Source organism: Galleria mellonella, unplaced genomic scaffold, assembly GCF_026898425.1.
Source record: "Galleria mellonella isolate WM207_F2 unplaced genomic scaffold, CSIRO_AGI_GalMel_v1 utg146, whole genome shotgun sequence".
NCBI lineage: Eukaryota > Metazoa > Arthropoda > Insecta > Lepidoptera > Pyralidae > Galleria > Galleria mellonella.
The window spans coordinates 8,682,882-8,704,078 of record NW_026441999.1 but is presented as its reverse complement, the minus strand read 5'-3'; the positions used below and the strand labels follow the sequence as shown (position 1 = coordinate 8,704,078).

General features: G+C 37.1%; 1 protein-coding gene across 9 annotated transcripts in view; it reads left to right on the top strand.

The window, feature by feature from the left end:
• Positions 1-21,197, top strand: part of LOC113514629 (hemicentin-1) — a 573,783-nt gene that overhangs the window by 497,048 nt on the left and 55,538 nt on the right. For all 9 annotated transcript variants that reach the window (XM_052891885.1, XM_052891877.1, XM_052891883.1 and 6 more), the window contains exon 7: positions 8,573-8,730. In XM_052891885.1, the coding sequence (XP_052747845.1) occupies positions 8,573-8,730 (158 nt within the window). The remainder of the gene's footprint in view (positions 1-8,572; positions 8,731-21,197) is intronic.

The following is a 21,197-nucleotide window of genomic DNA, read 5'->3' as shown; positions in this document are numbered from 1 at the left end:
AGGGGTAGTCAGAGGTTACTTTCTGTCACATTCATTTATTCAGGCAATAAATATTTCCGATTATATTAACTAGTCTTTACTGCCGGCTTTATTTATACTATGAGGAATCTATTACCTATTTTTTTAGTTAGTAAAAATACAGCACGAGTGTTTATTAGAGTACTAGCGACACGCCCCGGTTTCGCATGGGTGCACTTTACATCACATTAGAAACCTCTAAAATTATCAGTGTTTCTTTACAATATTATGCATGTATTATGCAAATAAACCTTCCTCTTGAATCACTCTATTTAATAAAAAACCCGCATTAAAATCCGTTGCGTTGTTTTAAAGATTTAAGCATACATAGGGACAGACAGGCAGGAAGCGACTTTGTTTTATACTATGTAATAATAATAATAATATATATATATATATATATATATATATATATATATATATATATATATATATATATAATGATGTTACTTAACAGTAACTATAGAAAAGTTTTCCGTCTACAGTATTAGCGTACTCTAAGAGAACAACCTTGCCGCGTGGTTTTACTAGTAGTTGCCACGCTTGGCAAGCGGATTGGCAACTGTAGTTAGGCTTTGGTGATGTTTAAAAACGAACGCTGCTGCCCATCTCTCGATAATCAATTCTCTTAGTCACCTCTTACGACACCTGCGAAAAAGGAAGGGGTGGCCCATTCTGTGCCGGAACCCAACTGCGAGTGCCAACCCGCCTCCTTTCAAAACAGCAGTGTTCAGCATTGGACAGTTATCAGAGTGATTATGATGAATAAATTAAATTTACCAACCGACTACACGATCCAACGGGATTCGAACCCATACTACCCTACTATCCGAACCGAGTGTAACCCAAGTTCAACCACGGAACGTATACTATCGGTTGACCGCTTAACATTTTAATATTTATACGTAAAACTTTAATTTAACGAATTAATATACAATTAATGTTTTAATCACAGACCCAACATCGTTCGTCCGACACCCTCTTGTCTTTTATAAATTAATTTAATCTGTTCAAAATTTCTTTCAGCTCAGAATACTTTGTTCTCAAGGATACTTTACTTACTTTACTTACATTTTCTTAAAATTACTCACCTTAACTTACTTAACTTAGACAAATAGGCGGCGAATTGAATAGGATAACTCGGACAGATTTCTTTTGCAGATTTTTAAAGTAACTTATTCTAATTCAGTTCATATTACCTATTTTAGATAAAATACTAAAAGCCTTAAGAATTTGGTTCACAAATCTGCTACAGTGTAATTGGGTAATGTACAAAAATAAAATAAATATTTTTTTATGTAACAAAGAAAATATTTATTTAAAAAATAGTACACATCAAATTTGCAATAGATTTTTTTTATACAACTTAGAATGGCAAACAAGCTGACGTCCCACCTGATGGAAAGTGGTAACCGTCGCCTATAGACATGAGTAGTACCATGCACATAACAGTTTCGCCCATGATACTCTTGTTATTTAAATGACATACAAATTGTTATATTTATCAAAATGCTAAGCGAATGAGTGTATGAAGTACATACATTCTAAACTGTGTACTATCTAAAGACTTAAGTCGGCTTGGATACTTCGTATAATAATCAATTTGCTGACGTTCAATATAAACATGGCCGACTAGTTAGTCTATTAATTGTCGCTTTACTGGATTGCACTGGAATCTTATTGGTTCTCCACAGAGAGGTATTTGGACACAATTTTATTTAATACTAATAATATAATATTTAAATATTTATTTTAATATTGTACACGTGACAGTAATTTTGGTTACCTCTCGATAACTCAATGGATCTAATAATTGTCAATATAATGAAAATCAAGTATATAAGTACTATTTACGTGTAATCACGTCACGTCAAGTCCCGATTAAACAACGTGAAAATTTGATAGAGTATACTGTTTCGCCCATGATACCCTTGATGCCATTCTTGAGGACTCAGGTGTTATTCCTCTGTACCCAGTAAATTCATGCCATATCCCACCCTTCAAACCGAAACACAGCCATGCAAACACAACTGCTTCACGGTTGAAACACGAATGGGACAGAAGTACCCAAGCAATCGACTTTTATACAAAGTCTGCCTCTGGTAAAATGATTATGTAAAATACTTATGATTATGTAATAAAACTACTTCAACTGTGGCAAAACCAGTTATTTTGATTTAAAAATTTAAACCTATAAACACGAATAGGACTGCGGACGTCACTGAATATACTGTGATACCAATGGTACCACGTCATGCGTTGACATTCCTGAGAACTCTGATGTCCTACCTCTTTACCATATAGTTTGAACTAAAAAAATAACTATCAATTTACCTTATAGACGTAATGCTAATAAATAAAACCATAAATTAATTAATAGCCCTACATACAGCCCTGGCACTAGTAAAATGTTCCGAACCCATCCCCTATATTTTACATATAAGAGCACATTAAGCCATCACTTAACTAACTCCAGCACTACACTGGCGAGCAATTTTCAGGGCCCACCCGATAAATTGCGAGAGCGTATAGCTAATAAGTGGCAAGATAGTGTATCGAAGGGATGGGCGCTGTCGATAGTTTTGTTATCGGCAAAGTTGAACATTTATGGCCTCTTGTAAATAGGGTCGGTATTTATAGCATAATAAATACATTACGAAGGTTTCAGCATGGGAAACTATTTTTTATATTATATTTTATATGTGTGTACTTATATTTTGATTTGTAATACTTAGAGATTTTTAGACTTAGTTTTTTAGATTTTAAAGAAGCTCTCATTCATCTGTATGTTTTTTTTTGTGTATTTTTCAAATATGTTGCTAATTTTGATAATTCTTTTTGTAATTGTTTTTTTAATAATAATAATAAATTCTTTAATAAGGTTACTGAGGCCCACACAATTTTTATATAGATTATTACGATACTAAACAGAATAATACAAAAAAAAAGAAAAACGATACAAAGGACATTAGTTAAGTTTATATGAATTTTGTAATTATTCAAATTACCATTTTGTTTTAGAAATTTAAAACTGCTTGTTAAAAACTACACGATTTTGCTAAATTTAATTATTTTAGATCTGACTAGATGACTCTATGAACTTTTTATCGTCAACAATGCCATCTATTAAAAGTAATCTGAAGTCGCGATTCCCATACCTTTTTTTACCAATTATACCTATTTTATTTTTGCTATTTTATAGCTGAACTTTAGGATTCTTCCTTCTTTTTTTCTTTTAAACTATCCCTATAGTTAGCCAGACTTTTGAACACCAATTAATTTCATTACATAAATATTATTAAAATAATAACAATGATTTTTTTTGCTACTAGAGATGATTTGGAAGTAGTGACTGTCACATGTAGATATAAATATGTCGTCAGTCAACTCTTTATGTGGTTGCTAAGATAACTGGCAAATTATATATTATATTGGGTGGATAAATTATAATTTTAATTATAAGAGAGGTAATAAGATGCTATCCACATCAAAAGTATCTTGGACATTGCAAATTTGAGTGTGTTTATATTCGATATTGTAACGTCTTTTATAAATATTAAAATCAAAGGAAGTTATTTAACTATCCACTGAGATGCAGGCTCTACTTAGTTCGGTAGCTGTATGTAATTTATTATTCAATAGAGACAGTTAAGACAGAAATAAAAGCACATAAGTCGCAGAATATTTTGTTAACTTTGTAATAACTGTATTTATAATATTGTCACATGCTTGCACACCTGTTTTATTTATTATATTGAAATGACTGCAAAATGTATGATTTGTGACTTTGTCACATATTTATAGACATATCGAATGTTAACTTGCACATCACTAGACATAATAGGGTAGGGAATTTTACCACCTTGCAATATCGGCAAGTCGACAGGCCTTGAGGGCGAGCGGTGTCCGGCGCACCATCTACTCCACACTCCGCGTTCACTGAAGAATTAATTTACTGTTCTCCCACAGTACACACTACGTGTTTATATTTAACACATAGTGAATAAATATCGAATAGTCGTATTTGCCGTTATCTATTTATTCTGCTTTTTATTATAATTAAAACTTTGTCCGTATCTGTATTTTTGTCGTTTAGTTAGGCTAACTTTAAATAACTTTTAAAAGGAAGAGGTACTATGTTTGTTTATATTTGTGTGTGTGTTGCGTGCGTGTATGTGTGTGCGAGTCTCTCTCTCTCTCTCTCTCTCTCTCTCTCTCTCTCTCTGTGTGTGTGTGTGTGTGTGTGTGTGTGTATGTGTGTGTGTCTGTCTTTTGGTAACCCCATCTGCCCTAATAATCGTAATGAACACACCCGGAATTCAGCACTATGGTTTCCAGGGGAATCACATGGAGGTCAACTTGACAGGACACATTGCTGGCAATGGGACTGGTAGGGAAGTCCGCATTACTAACAATCCTTTCCTCTCCTACATAGGTAACGGTTAGCACTTACAATTAGGTAGAGCGCCAGCTTGTTCGCGACTCTAAGTATCATAAAAAAAAAAAGAAAAAACGCAGAAAAATGGTTGGCCTATGAATGACGTCCAAACCACAAAAATGCAAGCGACAGGAATGAAAGACGAAAGGTTAAAGCGAACAATGGGCATCACTCTCGCTTGACAGCATGAAATACGAGGGCATGATACAATATGATACATTAACTGTCCCTCAGAAAACATATAAAACGTAATGTTTGTAATACTAGCTACTCGCCCGGCTTCTCTTGACTAACTTCTTGAATAAGATCTTTGATGCTTACAATAGGAATCGTCTTTATTCAAACAGTCTTGTTTACAAGCTCTTTTCAACCGACTTTAAAAAGTAGAAGTCTCTAATTTCGATTGTTTTTTTTATGTTTGTTACCTCATAACTTTTTATTCTTTTTTTGCAACTTAGAATGGCAAACAAGCTGACGGCCCACCTGATGGAAAGTGGTAACCATCGTCTATAGACATGAGCAGTACCATGGACATAATAGAGTATACTGTTTCGCCCATGATACCCCCCATGCTTTGTTATTCCTGTGGACTCAGGTGTTATTCCTCTGTACCCAGTAAATTCACGCCATATCCCACCCTTCAAACCGAAACACAGCCATGCAAACACAACTGCTTCACGGTTGAAACACGAATGGGACAGAGGTACCCAAAAGGACTTTTGTACAAAGTCTCCCTCTGGTAAAACTCTCATTTTTTTGAAGTCACTTAATTATTGGTTCTGCCCATAATTGACTTTGAAAAAGTGAGTCTGCCCTACCAATAAGTTCTTTTGCCCTACCTTGAACTTGGGTCTAGCTACGGCGCTGTTCTCACCTGTCAACTGATACTGATTACATTTCTTTGTGAAACATATTTTTATAGATACTATAGGTAACATGGGTAAACAATAACAAAGGATTTTAAGAATCCCTTTCCCAGAATGATTTCTTTGTATACAACTTAGAATGGCAAACAAGCTGACGGCCCACCTGATGTAAAGTGGTAACTGTCGCCTATAGACATGAGCAGTACCATGGACATAACAAAGTATACTGTTTCGCCCATAATACCCCTCATGCGTTGCCATTCCTGAGGACTCAGATGTTATTCCTCTGTACCCAGTAAATTCACGCCATATCCCACCCTTCAAACCGAAACACAGCCATGCAAACACAACTGCTTCACGGTTGAAACACGAATGGGACAGAGGTTCTCAAGCAATCGACTTTTGTACAAAGTCTCCCTCTGGTAGTATTAAATAGTAGTTGAAAGTTTGGATGAAAATCTCTTAAATACGTTCTATAAGGCACACTGGTTTTCCTTATGAAGCACGGCCACCCATAATATGTTATTAATTACAGAAGCTTTCAGCTTTCATAACGCAAAAAATAATGTCATTCGCCCCCAATTACGGTCCCCCATATTTTCGTCCCCACTTATATCAAAGCCAATCGACGCGACCTGTAATTGAGATAGCCTGCCCAATCTTGAATATTGGAGCTATAAATCTATATGCTATTTGATGTGTGCACAAAATACATGCGACAAGTACATTTTTTTATGCAAAAAAATACTTTAATGATGATGCACGTATACACACATACATACATACATACACAAACATTCGCGTGTATACACACACATACATACATGCACGCACGTATACACGCACGCACGCACACATGCACACACGCACTCACGCACGCACGCGTATACACATACATACACACACGTGCACGTGTTAGATATTTCTTTAAAAATTATATTAGTTTTCTTAAACATTTTATGAATCCCATTGCTAGCAATATACCCAACCAGGTCGACCTCCTTTGGATTTTCGGTTCTCCCTGGAAACTATCATGGTTAATTCCTGATGAATTCATCATGATGGGCTAACTGGCCTGTTTTCATTCTCACCTATCACCCTTCACTGGTGCTCCGCCAGCGTATCCCGTTAGCGCAGGCGGGGTTACCATACCATTTAAATCCATCAAAAAAAAATGATTTATTATTATTATTTCTAAAATAAATCAACTGTTTGAGTACTTGTGCTTCTTTCTATTTATTACTAAGAGGCTTACAACCATTATATTGCTAAAGAATATATCATATACTCGTATATGTAAAGTTAGGATTACGTAGTTAAATTACTATAAGAACCTATTACCCTACATAACATATTGTATAATATATTATAGACAATAAGACAGTTTTTGCTTTTACACGCACTCACACAGTTTTAGGTTTAAACAAAGCTTGTAATAATGTAAAATTAAAGATTGATATAAATACTTTGTGTAATCGTATTGGATTGGAAGTATGCACGCACTCACACATGCATACATGGGCGGCGGTAGTCACTTACCACCAGGTGAGCCGCATGCTTGTTTGCCCCCTGTGTTGTAAAAACAAAATAAATACTCGAAAGTAGATTTTACTTCATAAGAAATAGGATTTAACTGCGCAAAGAATAACAGTACCAGAGGGAGACTTTGTACAAAAGTCGATTGCCTGGGTACCTCTGTCCCATTCGTGTTTCAACCGTGAAGCAGATGTCTTTGCATGGCTTTGTTTCGGTTTGAAGGGTGGGTGGGATATGGCGTGAATTCACTGGGTACAGAGGAATAACACCAGAGTCCTCGGGAATGGCAATGCATGGGGGGTATCATGGGTGAAACAGTATACTCTGTTATGTCCATGGTACTGCTCATGTCTATAGGCGACGGTTACCACTTTCCATCAGGTGGGCCGTCAGCTTGTTTGCCATTCTAAGTTGTATAAAAAAAAACTGCAGCTTCAATTATCTCAGAATGAATACGGTCCCGTTATAATTCACATGCAAGTAAACCCTATATATTGGAAAAAAAAAATTGTGAATATCAGTTCAAAATTGGCGACATAATCGAGCAACGTGACCACAAATAATGCACATCTTCCATGGCTTTCTTTGTAAATCGCTAAAAACAGTATTCTTAGTCGAAACATTTGTAGGGACTCCGTCTAGTTGATATAGAACTGCCCCAAATCGTTTCCCCTACCAATCTTGTCGGCAGGATGGCACTTATTCCCTATGGCATAAAAAAATCGTGTGTTCAGTAACTATTTTACGACGCCTGTCCTACACGGTCATATAACAGGATACGTTATGAGTGGATCACGGAATGGGACCCCGGGGTACTGTTACAAGTTTTGGGTGTCGATTAGTGACGTCACAAGGCAGTATCTAGAGACAGACCAATTGCAAACCCGGTTTTGTTGTACTCGCAAAAGTTGGATTTCTACATGTTTAGACGTAATTGACAGCTGATATCTTTTATAATGTTTTATTGTTTAATCTATTAAGATAATCAAAACAAATTATAAATGTGCAAGAGTATTAATTTAATATTAATAATCAACAAACACACCAGATTCATACAACACAATTCATACACAAAACGCACAACCATTCACAAATTCAGTAAACACTCAACAAAGAAGAGGGCAAGGTGGGAGAAGAAGGACATGAGGCGTAATAAATTATAATATTAGTATATTAATATATATTATAATAAATATATATATAGTATTATAATTAATATATACACCAGAGGGGGATTTTGTACAAAAGTCGATTGCTTGAACAGCTCTGACCCATTCGTGTTTCTACCGTGAAGCAGTTGTGTTTGCATGGATGTGTTTCAGTTTAAAGGGTGGGATATGGCAATGAATTTACAGGGTACAGAGGCATAACACCTGAGTCCTCAGGAATGACAACGCATGGGTGGTATTATGGGCGAAATAATATACTCTCTTACGTCCATGGTACTGTTCATATCTACAGGCGACGGTTACCATTTTACCGAAATGCACAGCTATGCAAACATAACTGCTTCACGATAGAAACACGAATGAGACAGAGGTGTCCAAGCAAACGACTTTTGTACAAAGTCTCCCTCTGGTAAAAAAAATTGCATTTGATAGCTCATTTCTTGAGGAAGGTTGTAAGCGATTCAACATCATGATAAACGGACGAAGCCGCGGAATATAGCCAGTATAATATTAATTGATTGAAATTTAATTTTCTTCCTTAACAGTGCCACCGAACAAGGCGTTCATATCTGGAGTAGGGGAGCACGCGACCCAGGGTACCTTGCTTACCCTTATGTGCACAGCATCAGGGGCGAGGCCGGCGGCCAACATCGAGTGGTACAATGGTACCCAGAAACTGGACCCCGAAGATAATAACATTCATGTAAGTAATTAGTCCTTCAAAAATATTATATGAATTTTACTTTACTAATATAATATGAATTAAAATGTAGTTATAATGTAAACGATCGTGTGGTCCCGGTATAGAATTGGCCACCCCTTCCTTTCCCGTGGATATCGGAAGAGGCGACTAAAGGACGGCGAGGGAGATATAAAAATATAATACAACCGAATTGAAACCCCTTCCTTTTTTGAAGTCGGTCGATATTCGTCATCTATCTATCCTATTTAAGAGCTGCGGCTCTTGTCGGTGGAGCTCTTGCCACTCACTACGATTTTCAGCGAGTCTCTTCACCTCTTGACACGACACGACACCAACTCCTTCCTTGATCTGCCTGATGTAACTGTCTCAGTCTCCCTCTTCCCCTGCTTCCTTCTATCTCACCTTCTATTATAATGTTCATAAGTTCGTCGTGTCGTATCAAGTGTCCCAACATTTTTTCCCTTCTGTCCTCAATAGTTTTCATAATTTGTCTCTTTTCCTTAACCCTAAGCAGGACCTCCTCATTATTAACTCGTCAACAGAAAGCGGTAATTCAAAACAGCGTCTTGACACAACAAAAGTATCATCACAATAACCCGATCTGCTTAGATCTCGAAGTAGATCGAAGCAAGATTTCTAATTGAATTCCCTTTTGTAACTGACACAAGCGCTTCTCTATTCACCTTACTTATATAACGATGGGCGTATTGAGGCGTCCATAGATATTAAGTCAAATAGATGTCGCCAACTGTAATTGTAATGTGTAATTTTCACTACAATTTGCGTCACAATCAAAAAATAACAAATTCGACGATGTAATATACATTGTAAATATAAATATATGACATTGTAAATATTATATGTTTATACATAAATTTTGCTTTATAATAAGCAGTTTTTGCTCTGCGAACAAAAAACGATCAACGGTCAAATTTTAGTCATCATAAAATTAATATGAGATACAATTTAATATATATATATATATATCATAAATACATACATACCATATCATATATACATATATTTACCAGATGGAGACTTTGTACAAAAGTCGATTGCTTGGGTACCTCTGTCCCATTCGTGTTTCAACCGTAAAGCAGTTGTGTTTGCATGGCTGTGTTTCCATCAGGTGGGCCGTCAGCTTGTTCGCCATTCTAAGTTGTATAAAAAAAATCATAAACAAATAATCTTTTCAACATGTTATTATAAATAAATACTTTCATGTAATTAGGTGTGGTCCCGGCATAGAATAGGCCACCCCTTCCTTTTCCATAGATATCGTAAGAGACGACTAAGGGACGGCGAGGGATGGGCAGCAGCGTCCCTCTTAAAACATCTCCAAAGCCTAACTGCGATTGCCAATCCGCCTGCCTAGCGTGGTAACTACTGGCAAAACCCCCTAAGGGGGAGGATTATGTTCAGCAGTAAACAGTTGAAGGCTGATATGATGATGATGATGATGATGTAATTAAGTATTCCTTTTGTTTGTGTACATATTTTTATTTATCATTCTTTGAAGAGAACAATAATGTAAAAAATGGCAATAAATGTATTATTTATTTATTTAAAGACTTTTCATTCATTCATTCACACATTCATTCATACTTTAGCATTCAATACATGATCTAACTAACTCACGCTTGGTTTCATCGCTCCTGATAAATTCATAGCGTTTCCTTAAAATGATGCGTCCGGTTATTGCCAACATTTCCCGGTTATTGCCAGCACTCACCATTCACAGTTATTGGGTAATCGTAGATGTTATTTTTATATGTTTTTCACAACTACTTGTTTGATAACGTTATTATGTTTTATTATAATGAGTCGTGAACAAAAGTGCTTTCGTGAATTGTCGCTTAGTTTTGATATCTCCATCTATTTGCGTTTTATCTCTGTTTAATGGGATACAACTTTATTTAAATAGACTTGTTTACAAATACCTTTAATTGTCTCCGACTTCAAAAAGGTTCACCGTTTAGTTGTATTTTTTTTTATGTTTGTTACTTTATAATCGCGTACTGCGCGATTTCAGAGATGTTTTCTCCCACGAACACTCAGGTTATGGAATGATCTCCCTGCCAAAGTTTTTCCAAGAGACTACAGCATGGGGTTCTTCAAAAGGGGGGTAAAGAGGTTTCTTCAGGGTCGGCAACGCGCGCGTAATACCTCTGGTATTGCAGGCGTTCATACGCTACAGTAACCGCTTACCATCAGGTAGGCCATATGCTTGTTTGCCACCTCAGTGGTATAAAAAAAACTGAGACAGCTGTAAACCGATTTAGAAATTATTTCTTTATCTGACAGTATATGTTAAGAGATTGGGTCAGTGGAATTTTTATGATTCTAAAAATGTAAAATTGGTTTGCACAAAAATAAACTAACTTCAATTCTAACAAAACCAGTTATTTTTATTTAAAAGCTAAAATACTGAACCGATTTTAATAAAATTCTTATGGAACTAGTACCTGTATTATATCTGAAAGTATATAACTATGGGACCATTCGATAGATAGATAGATAGATAGATACTCTTTATTGTTTCCTCCAAAAGATTACAATATTAAACTTATTATAAATATAAACAATTACAAGAAATAATCACATCTATAAGTTTCCGTGTAGGTCCCGGCATAGAATGGACCACCCCTTCCTTTCCCGTGGGTGTCGTTAGAGGCGACTAAGGGAGTATATAGTGGAGGGATGGGCAGCAGCGTCCCTCTTAGAATATCTGTAAAAGCCTAACTGCGGTTGCCAACCCGCTTTGCCAAGCATAGCAACTACTGCCAAAACTCCTCTTATGAGGAAGGCTAATGTTCAACAGTGGACAGTTAACGGTTGAAGAATAATAATAAAAATCGGCAAATCTATGACTGAGTTTAAGACAACAAATATACGAGTACAAATGCGACCGATTTTTTTTTTTATACAACTTAGAATGGCAAACAAGCTGACGGCCCACCTGATGGAAAGTGGTAACCGTCGCCTATAGACATGAGCAGTACCGTGGACATAACAGAGTATACTGTTTCGCCTATGATACCCCCACGCGTTACCATTCCTGAGGACTCAGGTGTTATTCCTCTGTAAATTCCCAAAGTAAAGTTCTCTGTAAAGTACCCAGTAAATTCACGCCGTATCCCACCCTTCAAACCGAAACACAGCCATGTAAATACAACTGCTTCACGGTAGAAACATGAATGGGACAGAGGTACCCAAGCAATCGACTTTTGTACAAAGTCTCCCTCTGGTATTAAAAAAAACCTCTTTGTTTGAATTCAGTTAAAAATACGGACGAACTGAGAACCCTTTCCTTTATAAAGCCGCTTAAAAATACAATAATCATACAATCATGTTGTACTCCATTCAAAACTTGGTGGTTACTTCACAATTTCAAATATTTAACTAGAGGGTGGGAACCCTAAATTAATTGGGGTACCCTAATGGAATTGTTTTACTTTTGTAAAAGTTTAAATGGTGTACTTTAATGCTTCCTGATTCGGGGAACGGAACGGTTTTTGGTATGCAACCGGCAGGGTGGGGTGATTGGGTACGATTGATTTTGAAGGGTTAACTTGTACAGTCAGCGTGAAAAATCTATTAACAGGTAATATCAATTGTATGAATATTTTGTTTTTAAGTTTATTTGTGAGTACTGTAATGTGTGGTCCCAGCGACTGTTTTATTTCAAGTGAAATAATCAGCGGGCTATGGAGAGGGCCATGCTCAGAATTTCTTTGCGAGATAGAATCCGAAACGAGGATAACCGCAAAAGAACCAACAAAGCCCGAAGAATAAGCCAACTGAAGTGACAATGGGCCACATAGCTCGAAGAACTGACGACGGATGGGGAGGAAAGGTTCTTAAGTAGCGACCCTGTACGAGCAAACACAGTGTAGAACGACCCTTCCCACTAGATTGACGATCTCAAATGTATTGCAAGGAGTCAGCGGATACAGGTGATTCAGGACCGTTCCTTATGGAAGTCTATAGGGGAGGCCCATGTCCAGCAGTGGACGGATAATGGCTATACATAAAAGAAATAACATAATTTTGACACTAATACAAAATGGTCACAACTCAGTTTATTGCTTTGCCTTCAAAAGAGCGAAATTCTGATATTCTGTTGTGGCCAAAAATTAAAAATCTTGCTTTTTGGTTTTTGGTGGCGAGATTCGTGAACAAAAAAATATTAATAATAAATAAATACTATTAGAAATAGGGTAGTTAGAGGTCACTCTCGAAAACAAAAACAAAAGGCGATTATTAGTCGAGGAATGGGCAGCAAAGTCCCTCGTAAAACGTCAAAGCCCAACTGCGGTTGCCAACGGGCACAGCTAGAGGCATATTACCCCAATAGTATTAATACCAACTAGTAACTAAATAACGTTGCTAATCACTAAAGCACTCGCATAACAAAAGAGATGCTAATAGCGTACATAAAAGATAAATCATATTCTAAGAAAAGCGAAAATACCTATGACCCAATTAACCTACTTCACATAACATCACGCTCCGCTGTACACGACAATATACCCTATGTGTAATGTAATAGAGTTGAATTCACATTGTCCAGTGTAGCCTTTGAAGTATCCACGCAACGGACCGAACATTAGGGTTGGGGAAAATTTTAATTAAATTACAGCGAAATATAATATTTATAATTATATCATTAATACATTTAATACGTGGAATGACAAACAAACTTGTTGTCCATACAGCTTAACTAATAAATAAATAAATATGTATATATATATATATATATATATATATATATATATATATATATATATATATATATAACCGACTTCTCTAGATATAAAGACCACCATAGACTAGTATCTATATGATGGTTAATATATGGTGACGAGGGGATAGTAGCCCCATTGCTGACAATATGCCCTCTCAGGTCGACCTTCTTGTGGTTCCCCCTGGAAACCATCGTGTTCAATTCTAAGTGAATTCTGAAGTCTGACTGACCTGCTTTTTCATCCTTATCTATCATCATTCACTGGTGCCCCGCCAATGTATACCGTTATCGCAGGCGGGGTTGCCATATCATTGTCATCCATTAAAAAAAATATTGTGACGATCTTGGTGATGAACATTCTCACTATTATTATAGACTAGCTGTACCCGCAACTTTGCCTTCGTGAATCAGTACATAAAATATCCTATGTACTAGATAAGGATATAACCCATCCTATGATGCGGACTACCAGTCCCATTGCTAACAAAATACTCTGTTAGGTCGACCCCCACCTGGTCCCTCTGGAAACCATCGTGCTGAATTCCAGGTGTATTCATCACTATGGGCTTACTGACCTGCCTTTTCATCTTCACCTATCATCACTCACTAGTGCTCCGCCAGCGTATACAGATAGTGTCAACGGGGTTACATTCCACTATCATCAATTAAAAAAAAATATTATGATTCTATTACTATTATTTCAGCCGTTAACTGTCCACTGCTGAACATAAGCATTCACCATAGGGGGAAGTTTTGCCAGTAGTTGCCACGCTTGGCGGGCGGTTTGGCAACCGCAATTCGGCTTTTAGATACTCTTTAAGAGAGACGCTGCTACCCATCCCTCGCCCTCCTCTAAGTCGTCTCTTACGACACTCACGGGAAAGGAAGGGGTGGCCTATTCTAAACCTAGACTACATGGCAAAAATATTATATATTCTTTATTGCACTTTTAAGTTACATATAAGATAATGCTTTTATAAATGTTGTAAGCAAGTGTGGACTTATCTCTGACAGAGATCTCTTCCAGTCGACCCAATACAGTTAGTAAACATGTCGTTAGCGGGCAGCTGAATTGCTACAACTATTAATACATAAACAAATATACAGTTAAATAAAATATTAAAATAAGTATATAATAAAATATTTACTATTACTTAATACAAACATATATTGAAAAAAAAACATATATACATGATAATACATTGTAATAATAATAAACTATCAATAGTAATATTCCCACGGGAGTGGGACAGGAAGGGTTCCGCACGCCTATCCGGAACCGCGAATGATATTTGTTACAATTATTTGATAGATTTGACAGATTGATTGATTAAAATGGTGGTTGGAATTAACGGTGCATAAATAATATGATACGGGTGGTCACCCAAATAATTTATGGGTAATGCCAAAATACGCAGATTTGTGTCAGGCGTCAAGTAGGCGTTAATTATTTACAAGTACTAGCCATTTGCCCGCTACTGCGCGTGGATTTCAGAGGTTGTAAAACCAATTTAATTGGCCACTTCTTGATGGCGTATAAGATGAAACAAACACTAGGTTTTAAGTTTGATCTTCAGAAATACAACTGTGAAAATTGCATTTCATTTGGTGCTTCAATTTTTGCCTGAAACTAGGACAAAACATATAGACAGATAGAAAAATAAAATTACTAACAATATGTTTTTTTTTATACAACTTAGAATGGCAAACAAGCTGACGGCCCACCTGATGGAAAGTGGTAACTGTCGCCTATAGACATGAGCAGTACCATGAACATAACAGAGCCCATGATACCCCCCATGCGTTGCCATTCCTGAGGACTCAGATGTTATTCCCCTATACCCTGTAAATTTACGCCGTATCCCACCCTTCAAACCGAAATACAGTCATGCAAACACAACTGCTTCACGGTTGAAATACGAATGGGACAAAGGTGTCCAGGCAATCGACTTTTGTACAAAGTCTCCCTCTGCTAAAATTTGTTTTTGATATCTATTGTTTAAGACCAATATTAATATAATATAAAGGAGGTGAGTATACCTGTGGTCCCGGCATAGAATAAGGTACCCCTTCCTTTCCTGTAGGTGTCGTAAGAGGCGACTAAAGGTACTTAATGATCGAAGGATTGGCAGCAGCGTCCCTCTTAAAAAACATCTCTAAAAGTCTAACTGTGTTTGTCAACCCTCCCGCTAAGCGTGGCAACTATTGGCAAAACTCCCTGGAAAACCATATGTTCAGCAGCGAACAATTAATGGCTGAAATGACGAAAAGGGACGAGATTCTTAAAATGCTGAGTTTGGCTTTAAAATATTTCCAATTCCGTAGTAATTTAATACTTCCAACACGAAATTGAATGCACTTCAGTTCCAGCCAAAAGGCAGACAAAAACAACAGAGTCTAGTAAACTTGATCAAGTAAGTAGCACGTGCAATGGCCCGGAGTACAGGATAGACTATATATCTCGATGTAATTCGGTCGGGGGTGAATTTTGCGGGTCGAACCGCCCACCTGCCGCCATAGACTAGCACACAGCGCGACCAGAGTCGACATTGGTCTTAATTTATTTTATTTTATTAAAGATTTTTATACAAAATTCGTTTGCATGGTACCTCTGTGCAATTTGTTTTTCTGCCGTCTGCATGTACTTGCATGGCTGTGTTTTGAATTGAAGAATGGGATATGGTAGTGAATTTATATGGAACTCAAATCCTCAGGAAATATAACGTACAAGAAATATAAAGTGCTTTAATGTGTATTCTGTAAAGTTTATGATACTGTTTTTTTTTATTACAACTTAGAATGGCAAACAAGCTGACGGCCCACCTGATGGAAAGTGGTAACCGTCGCCTATAGACATTTATATGTGATAGTTACCACTTTGTGTCGTTAACTTATTTGCTGTTTGTGGTTGTATAAAAAATTTTTATAACATATCGCAGAATAATCGTTGAGTATCGATTATTAATCGATGTGACAAAACAGTAGTGCAAGCGAATGCGAATCGCATTGATTCCGCGAACGTGGAAACACTTATTTCTTACTAGCGGCCCGTCCCGGCTTCGCACAGGTGGACATTTTTACATTTTAAAAAGTGGCTATTAAAACTGCACACGCGACGGAAGCTTAAAAATGGAGTAACTTCTCCCGTTTTCGCAACATTTCCCTTCACTGCTCTGCTCCTATTAATCGTAGCGTGATGTAAAGTATACTATAACCTGCCCAGGAGTATGAAGAATAATTGTATCAAGTTTCGTTAAAATCCGTCGAGTAGTTTTTGTTTCTATAACGAACATACAGACAGACAGACAAAAATTTTCCTGATTGCATTTTTGTCATCAGTATCGATCACTAATCACCCCCCGATAGTTATTTTGTAAATATATTTCATGTACAGAATTGACCTCTCTACAGATTTATTATAAGTATGGATTAATATTTGACTTGATTATTCTGTCAACATATCTAACTTCAATCAGGTATATACATCATTTTAATTGTATATTTATATATATTATTAAATTTAATTTATAATATTGTTTTTATGGGGGGGGGGGATTTCCGCCAGCGACTTCAATAACTCGTACATAAATATTAAATTTATACAAATATATGTGAACATAATAATAGATAGATAGATAGATAGATACTCTTTATTGTTTCCTTCACAAGATTACAATAGTAAACTTATTATAAATACAAACAATTGTTTTTGATCGATACTACAGTATCTATCGATGCTAATGATGACAATTGTAATCATGCTACAGTAGAGTGGTATTATGATTTTAATTTTTTTTTAAACAACCAATAGAGGTACTAATCAGGAGCGCCGATTCCTGGATGCTCGGGGCTCCAGCACCCACAAGACGTAAATAGTGGGCGCGGAGCACCCATGACGCTAGACATCATAAATCATCATCATCATATCCGCCTTTAACTGTCCAATGCTGAACATAAGCCTCCCCTTGGGAGTGAGGGGGGAGGGTTGCCAGTAGTTGCCACGCTTGGCAGGAGAATTAGCAACTGCAGTCAGGTTTTAGAGGTGTTCTAAGAAGGACGTTGCATCCTTGCACCATAAACTCCCTTAATCGCTTCTTAGCAACCCAGGAACCAGGAACCCAGGAGAAAGGAAGGGGGTATTCTATGCCGGGACCACACATAATATGACTAAAATAATCTTCATCTTATTATCTATCGTTTAGGTCGTAATTTGCTTGTCCAGCAAGCAGTATACGTCTTTCCTCTAATACTCGTATAATTATGATGTACCTAGTTTTTTTTTTAATAGATGATAATGGAATGGTAACCCCGCTTGCGCTATCGGTATACGCTGGCGGGGCACCAGTGATCGATGATGGGTGAAGATGAAAGCAGATCAGTTAGCCTATCTTGACGAATTCAATAAGACTTAACCACGATGGTTTCCAGGGGGAACCGCGTGAAGGTCGACCTGATAGGGTATGTTACTAGCAATGAGACTGGTAGACCCCATAACTAACAATTTTTTAGAAGCCAGCACCCCTGCTACTAGCTAATAAAAAGATGTATACAAAAGGAGTCTCGACAGAGGTCCGAGTCCATTGTCCGAAGCAAGGTGGCCAGCCCAGACGCTCCAATAACTCAAATTCAATAATGTTCACAAATGAAACGTCACACTGGCCCGCCGTCGACGTAGCAAAAGAATTTTATATTTTCAACAAAGTTTCCCCGATATTGTTCCACCGCTGGTTTAGACTTAGCTTGTTCTAGAATTTTCATTAGAGTCGCCACTTCACTGAAGTATTATTGGCCCTTACGTAAATTAAGTTCGTTTGGAAAGATATATTTTAATGTCAAACAGTAGGAACTTACCAGAGGGAGACTTTGTACCAAAGTTGATTGCTTGACCACCTCTGTCCCATTCGTGTTTCTACCGTCAAGCAGTTGTGTTTGCATGGCTGTGTTTCGGTTTGAAGGGTGGGATATGGCGTGAATGTACTGGGTACAGAGAAATAACACCTGAGTCCTCAGGAATGGCAACGCATGGGGGGTATCATGGGTGAAACAGTATACTCTGTTATGTCCATGGTATTGCTCATGTCTATAGGCGACGGTTACCACTTTCCATCAGATGGGCCGTCAGCTTGTTTGCCATTCTAAGTTGTATAAAAAAAAAAACTCTTGACCTTATGGTCTCGGCAAAGAATAGGCCACCCGTTCTTTTCCCATGGGTGTCGTAAGAGGCGACTAAGGGAAGGCGAGGGATTAGCAACAGCGCCCCTGTTAAAACATCTCTAAAGCCTAACTGTAGTTGCCAATCTGCCTGCCAAGCGTGGCAACTATGTGTTATATTCAGTACTGGACAATTGAAAGCTGTCCTGATACGATGAATAGGAACTTTCCTTTCCCGCAAGTATTTTTTTTTTTATATACTACTGAGGAAGGCAAACAAGCATACAGTCCTTTACATACGGCATTTCGTAAGAGGCGGCTAAGGGAATCTAATGGTCGAGGGATCTATACGTACCAAATAAAAAAAAGGAAATTTATGTTTTATATATTTTGTTTTTTGTTTTTTTTTTTTTGTTTTTTATTCTTTTATCTCTTTTACTGTGTATTATGTGCATGTTTGTATTGTAATTTGTGTGCTGTAAGTAATAAATTATCTATCTACCAAGTAACTAGCAAAAATCTAGTTTTGTTATGAAATATTAAACGTCATAGTATAATAATTATAAAAAATTAACTAACGCCCGCGGTTTTACACGTCATGGTTTTCTCTTTAAGTTGAAATTTTCAAACATTATATCCTGACGTATGCTTAATTTATAAAAATAAACATGTTTCAAATTTCGGTTGAGAGTCATTAATTACAAACTATTTTAGATGAAAAAGTTTGATTGACCAAATTGCCAGCAACAACAGGATTTTAAACATTGTGCTTATTTTAATAAATACATACATACATATCCGTCACGCCTGTCTCCCATTAGGGTAGGCAGAAACAATGGAACGCCAAATGCTTCGATTCAAACAAGCCTCTACTGAATTTTACAAAAATAAGAATAATAAAAATGTTTGTGTACAAGAAGTAGACAAGGTAATTAAGACAACAAATTAAAATTAATGAATAAGTAACATAATATAAAGTTACAGTTTCAAGCAGTAAACTTAAATAATTTACTAAATAATTCCATTTAATCACTCTTCCAGAATTATGCTGAAATGTAAGTAAATTTCATGAGCTTACAGGATTATTATAAAGTGAAGGGAATTAATTAAAGCTACACTGTATCATACTTAAGTATGTACATTTAAATTCTTTATATATATAAAGTTTTTGCCGTACGGTCCCGGCATAGAATAGGCCACCCCTTCCTTTCCATGGGTGTCGTAAGAGGCGACTAAGGAAGGGCGAAGAATGGGCAGCATCGTCTTAAATTCCAAAATTCTAGGTCTATTCATCACGATAGGCTAACTGACCTGCCTTTTCATTCTCACCTATCATCTCTCACTGGAGTGCCATTAACATTTTAAAATAATCATCTATTGAAACTGAGTTAATCATTTAATTTACATTTCATTATATTAACACGGCATCTGAGTATCTGTTAAAAATAAACGCAACGGGATTTTTTTTTTAAAACAATAACGCCGACAGTCCAGACGATTAACTGACAAAAAACGCTTAAACGGATGAAATGAAAAAAGGCGAGAGCAAAGAAATTAATCCGAGCATTTTTCACTGTCAACTCGGTTTAGCATAAAAACTGCGACTTTCTGGGGGGAATTATTCTATCATCAATCCAATTGTGGGGTGGACAGGTTCGGAGTTTGTCAAAGTTGCGTGTAATCGATAGATTATAAAATATTTGAACTTTTCAAAGCAAAACTTTGAAGATTTTTTTTTTATTTTTTTATACTACTTAGAATGGCAAACAAGCTAACTGCCCACCTGATGGAAAGTGATAACCGTCGCCTATAAACATGAGCAGTACCATAGACATAACAGAGTATACTGTTTCGCCCATGATACCCCCCCCCATGCGTTTCCATTCCTGAGGACTCAGGTGTTATTCCTCTGTACCCAGTAAATTCACGCCATATCCCACCCTTCAAACCGAAACACAGCCACGCAAACACAACTACTTCACAGTAGAAACACGAATGGGACAGAGGTACCCAAGCAATCGACTTTTGTACAAAGTCTCCCTCTGGTGCTACGACTGTTACCTTGACAATCTGTCGACAATAGCATTTCCCTTGAATCTGATACCTCAGTTCACAGTAATAAAATCTGTATAACGCTTTTTCGTCATATTAGCTGTTAAACGTCCACTGCTGAACATAGGCCTTCAGGGGGGAAAGGGATTGTTAGTAATGAGGTCTAATAGCCCCATTACTAGCAATATACACTTTCAGGTTCCCCTGGAAACCATCATGTTTAATTCTTGTCGAATTCATCATGGTGGGCCAACTAATCTGCATTCATTCTCACCTATCATCTTCCACTGGTGCCTCGTCGGTGTACACCGATAGCACGGGCGGGGTTACCAATCCATTTTCACCCATTAAAAAAAACATAGGCCTCCACCCTGTTGGGTGGTCTTGTCAATAGTTTCCTCGATGGTCAGGCGGAGTGGCAGCTGCAGTTAAGCTTTTGGTGATGTTGAAAGAGCTCCTGTTTGTACGTCGACCATTAAGTTCCCTTAGTTACCTCTTAAGACACCAATGGGAAAGG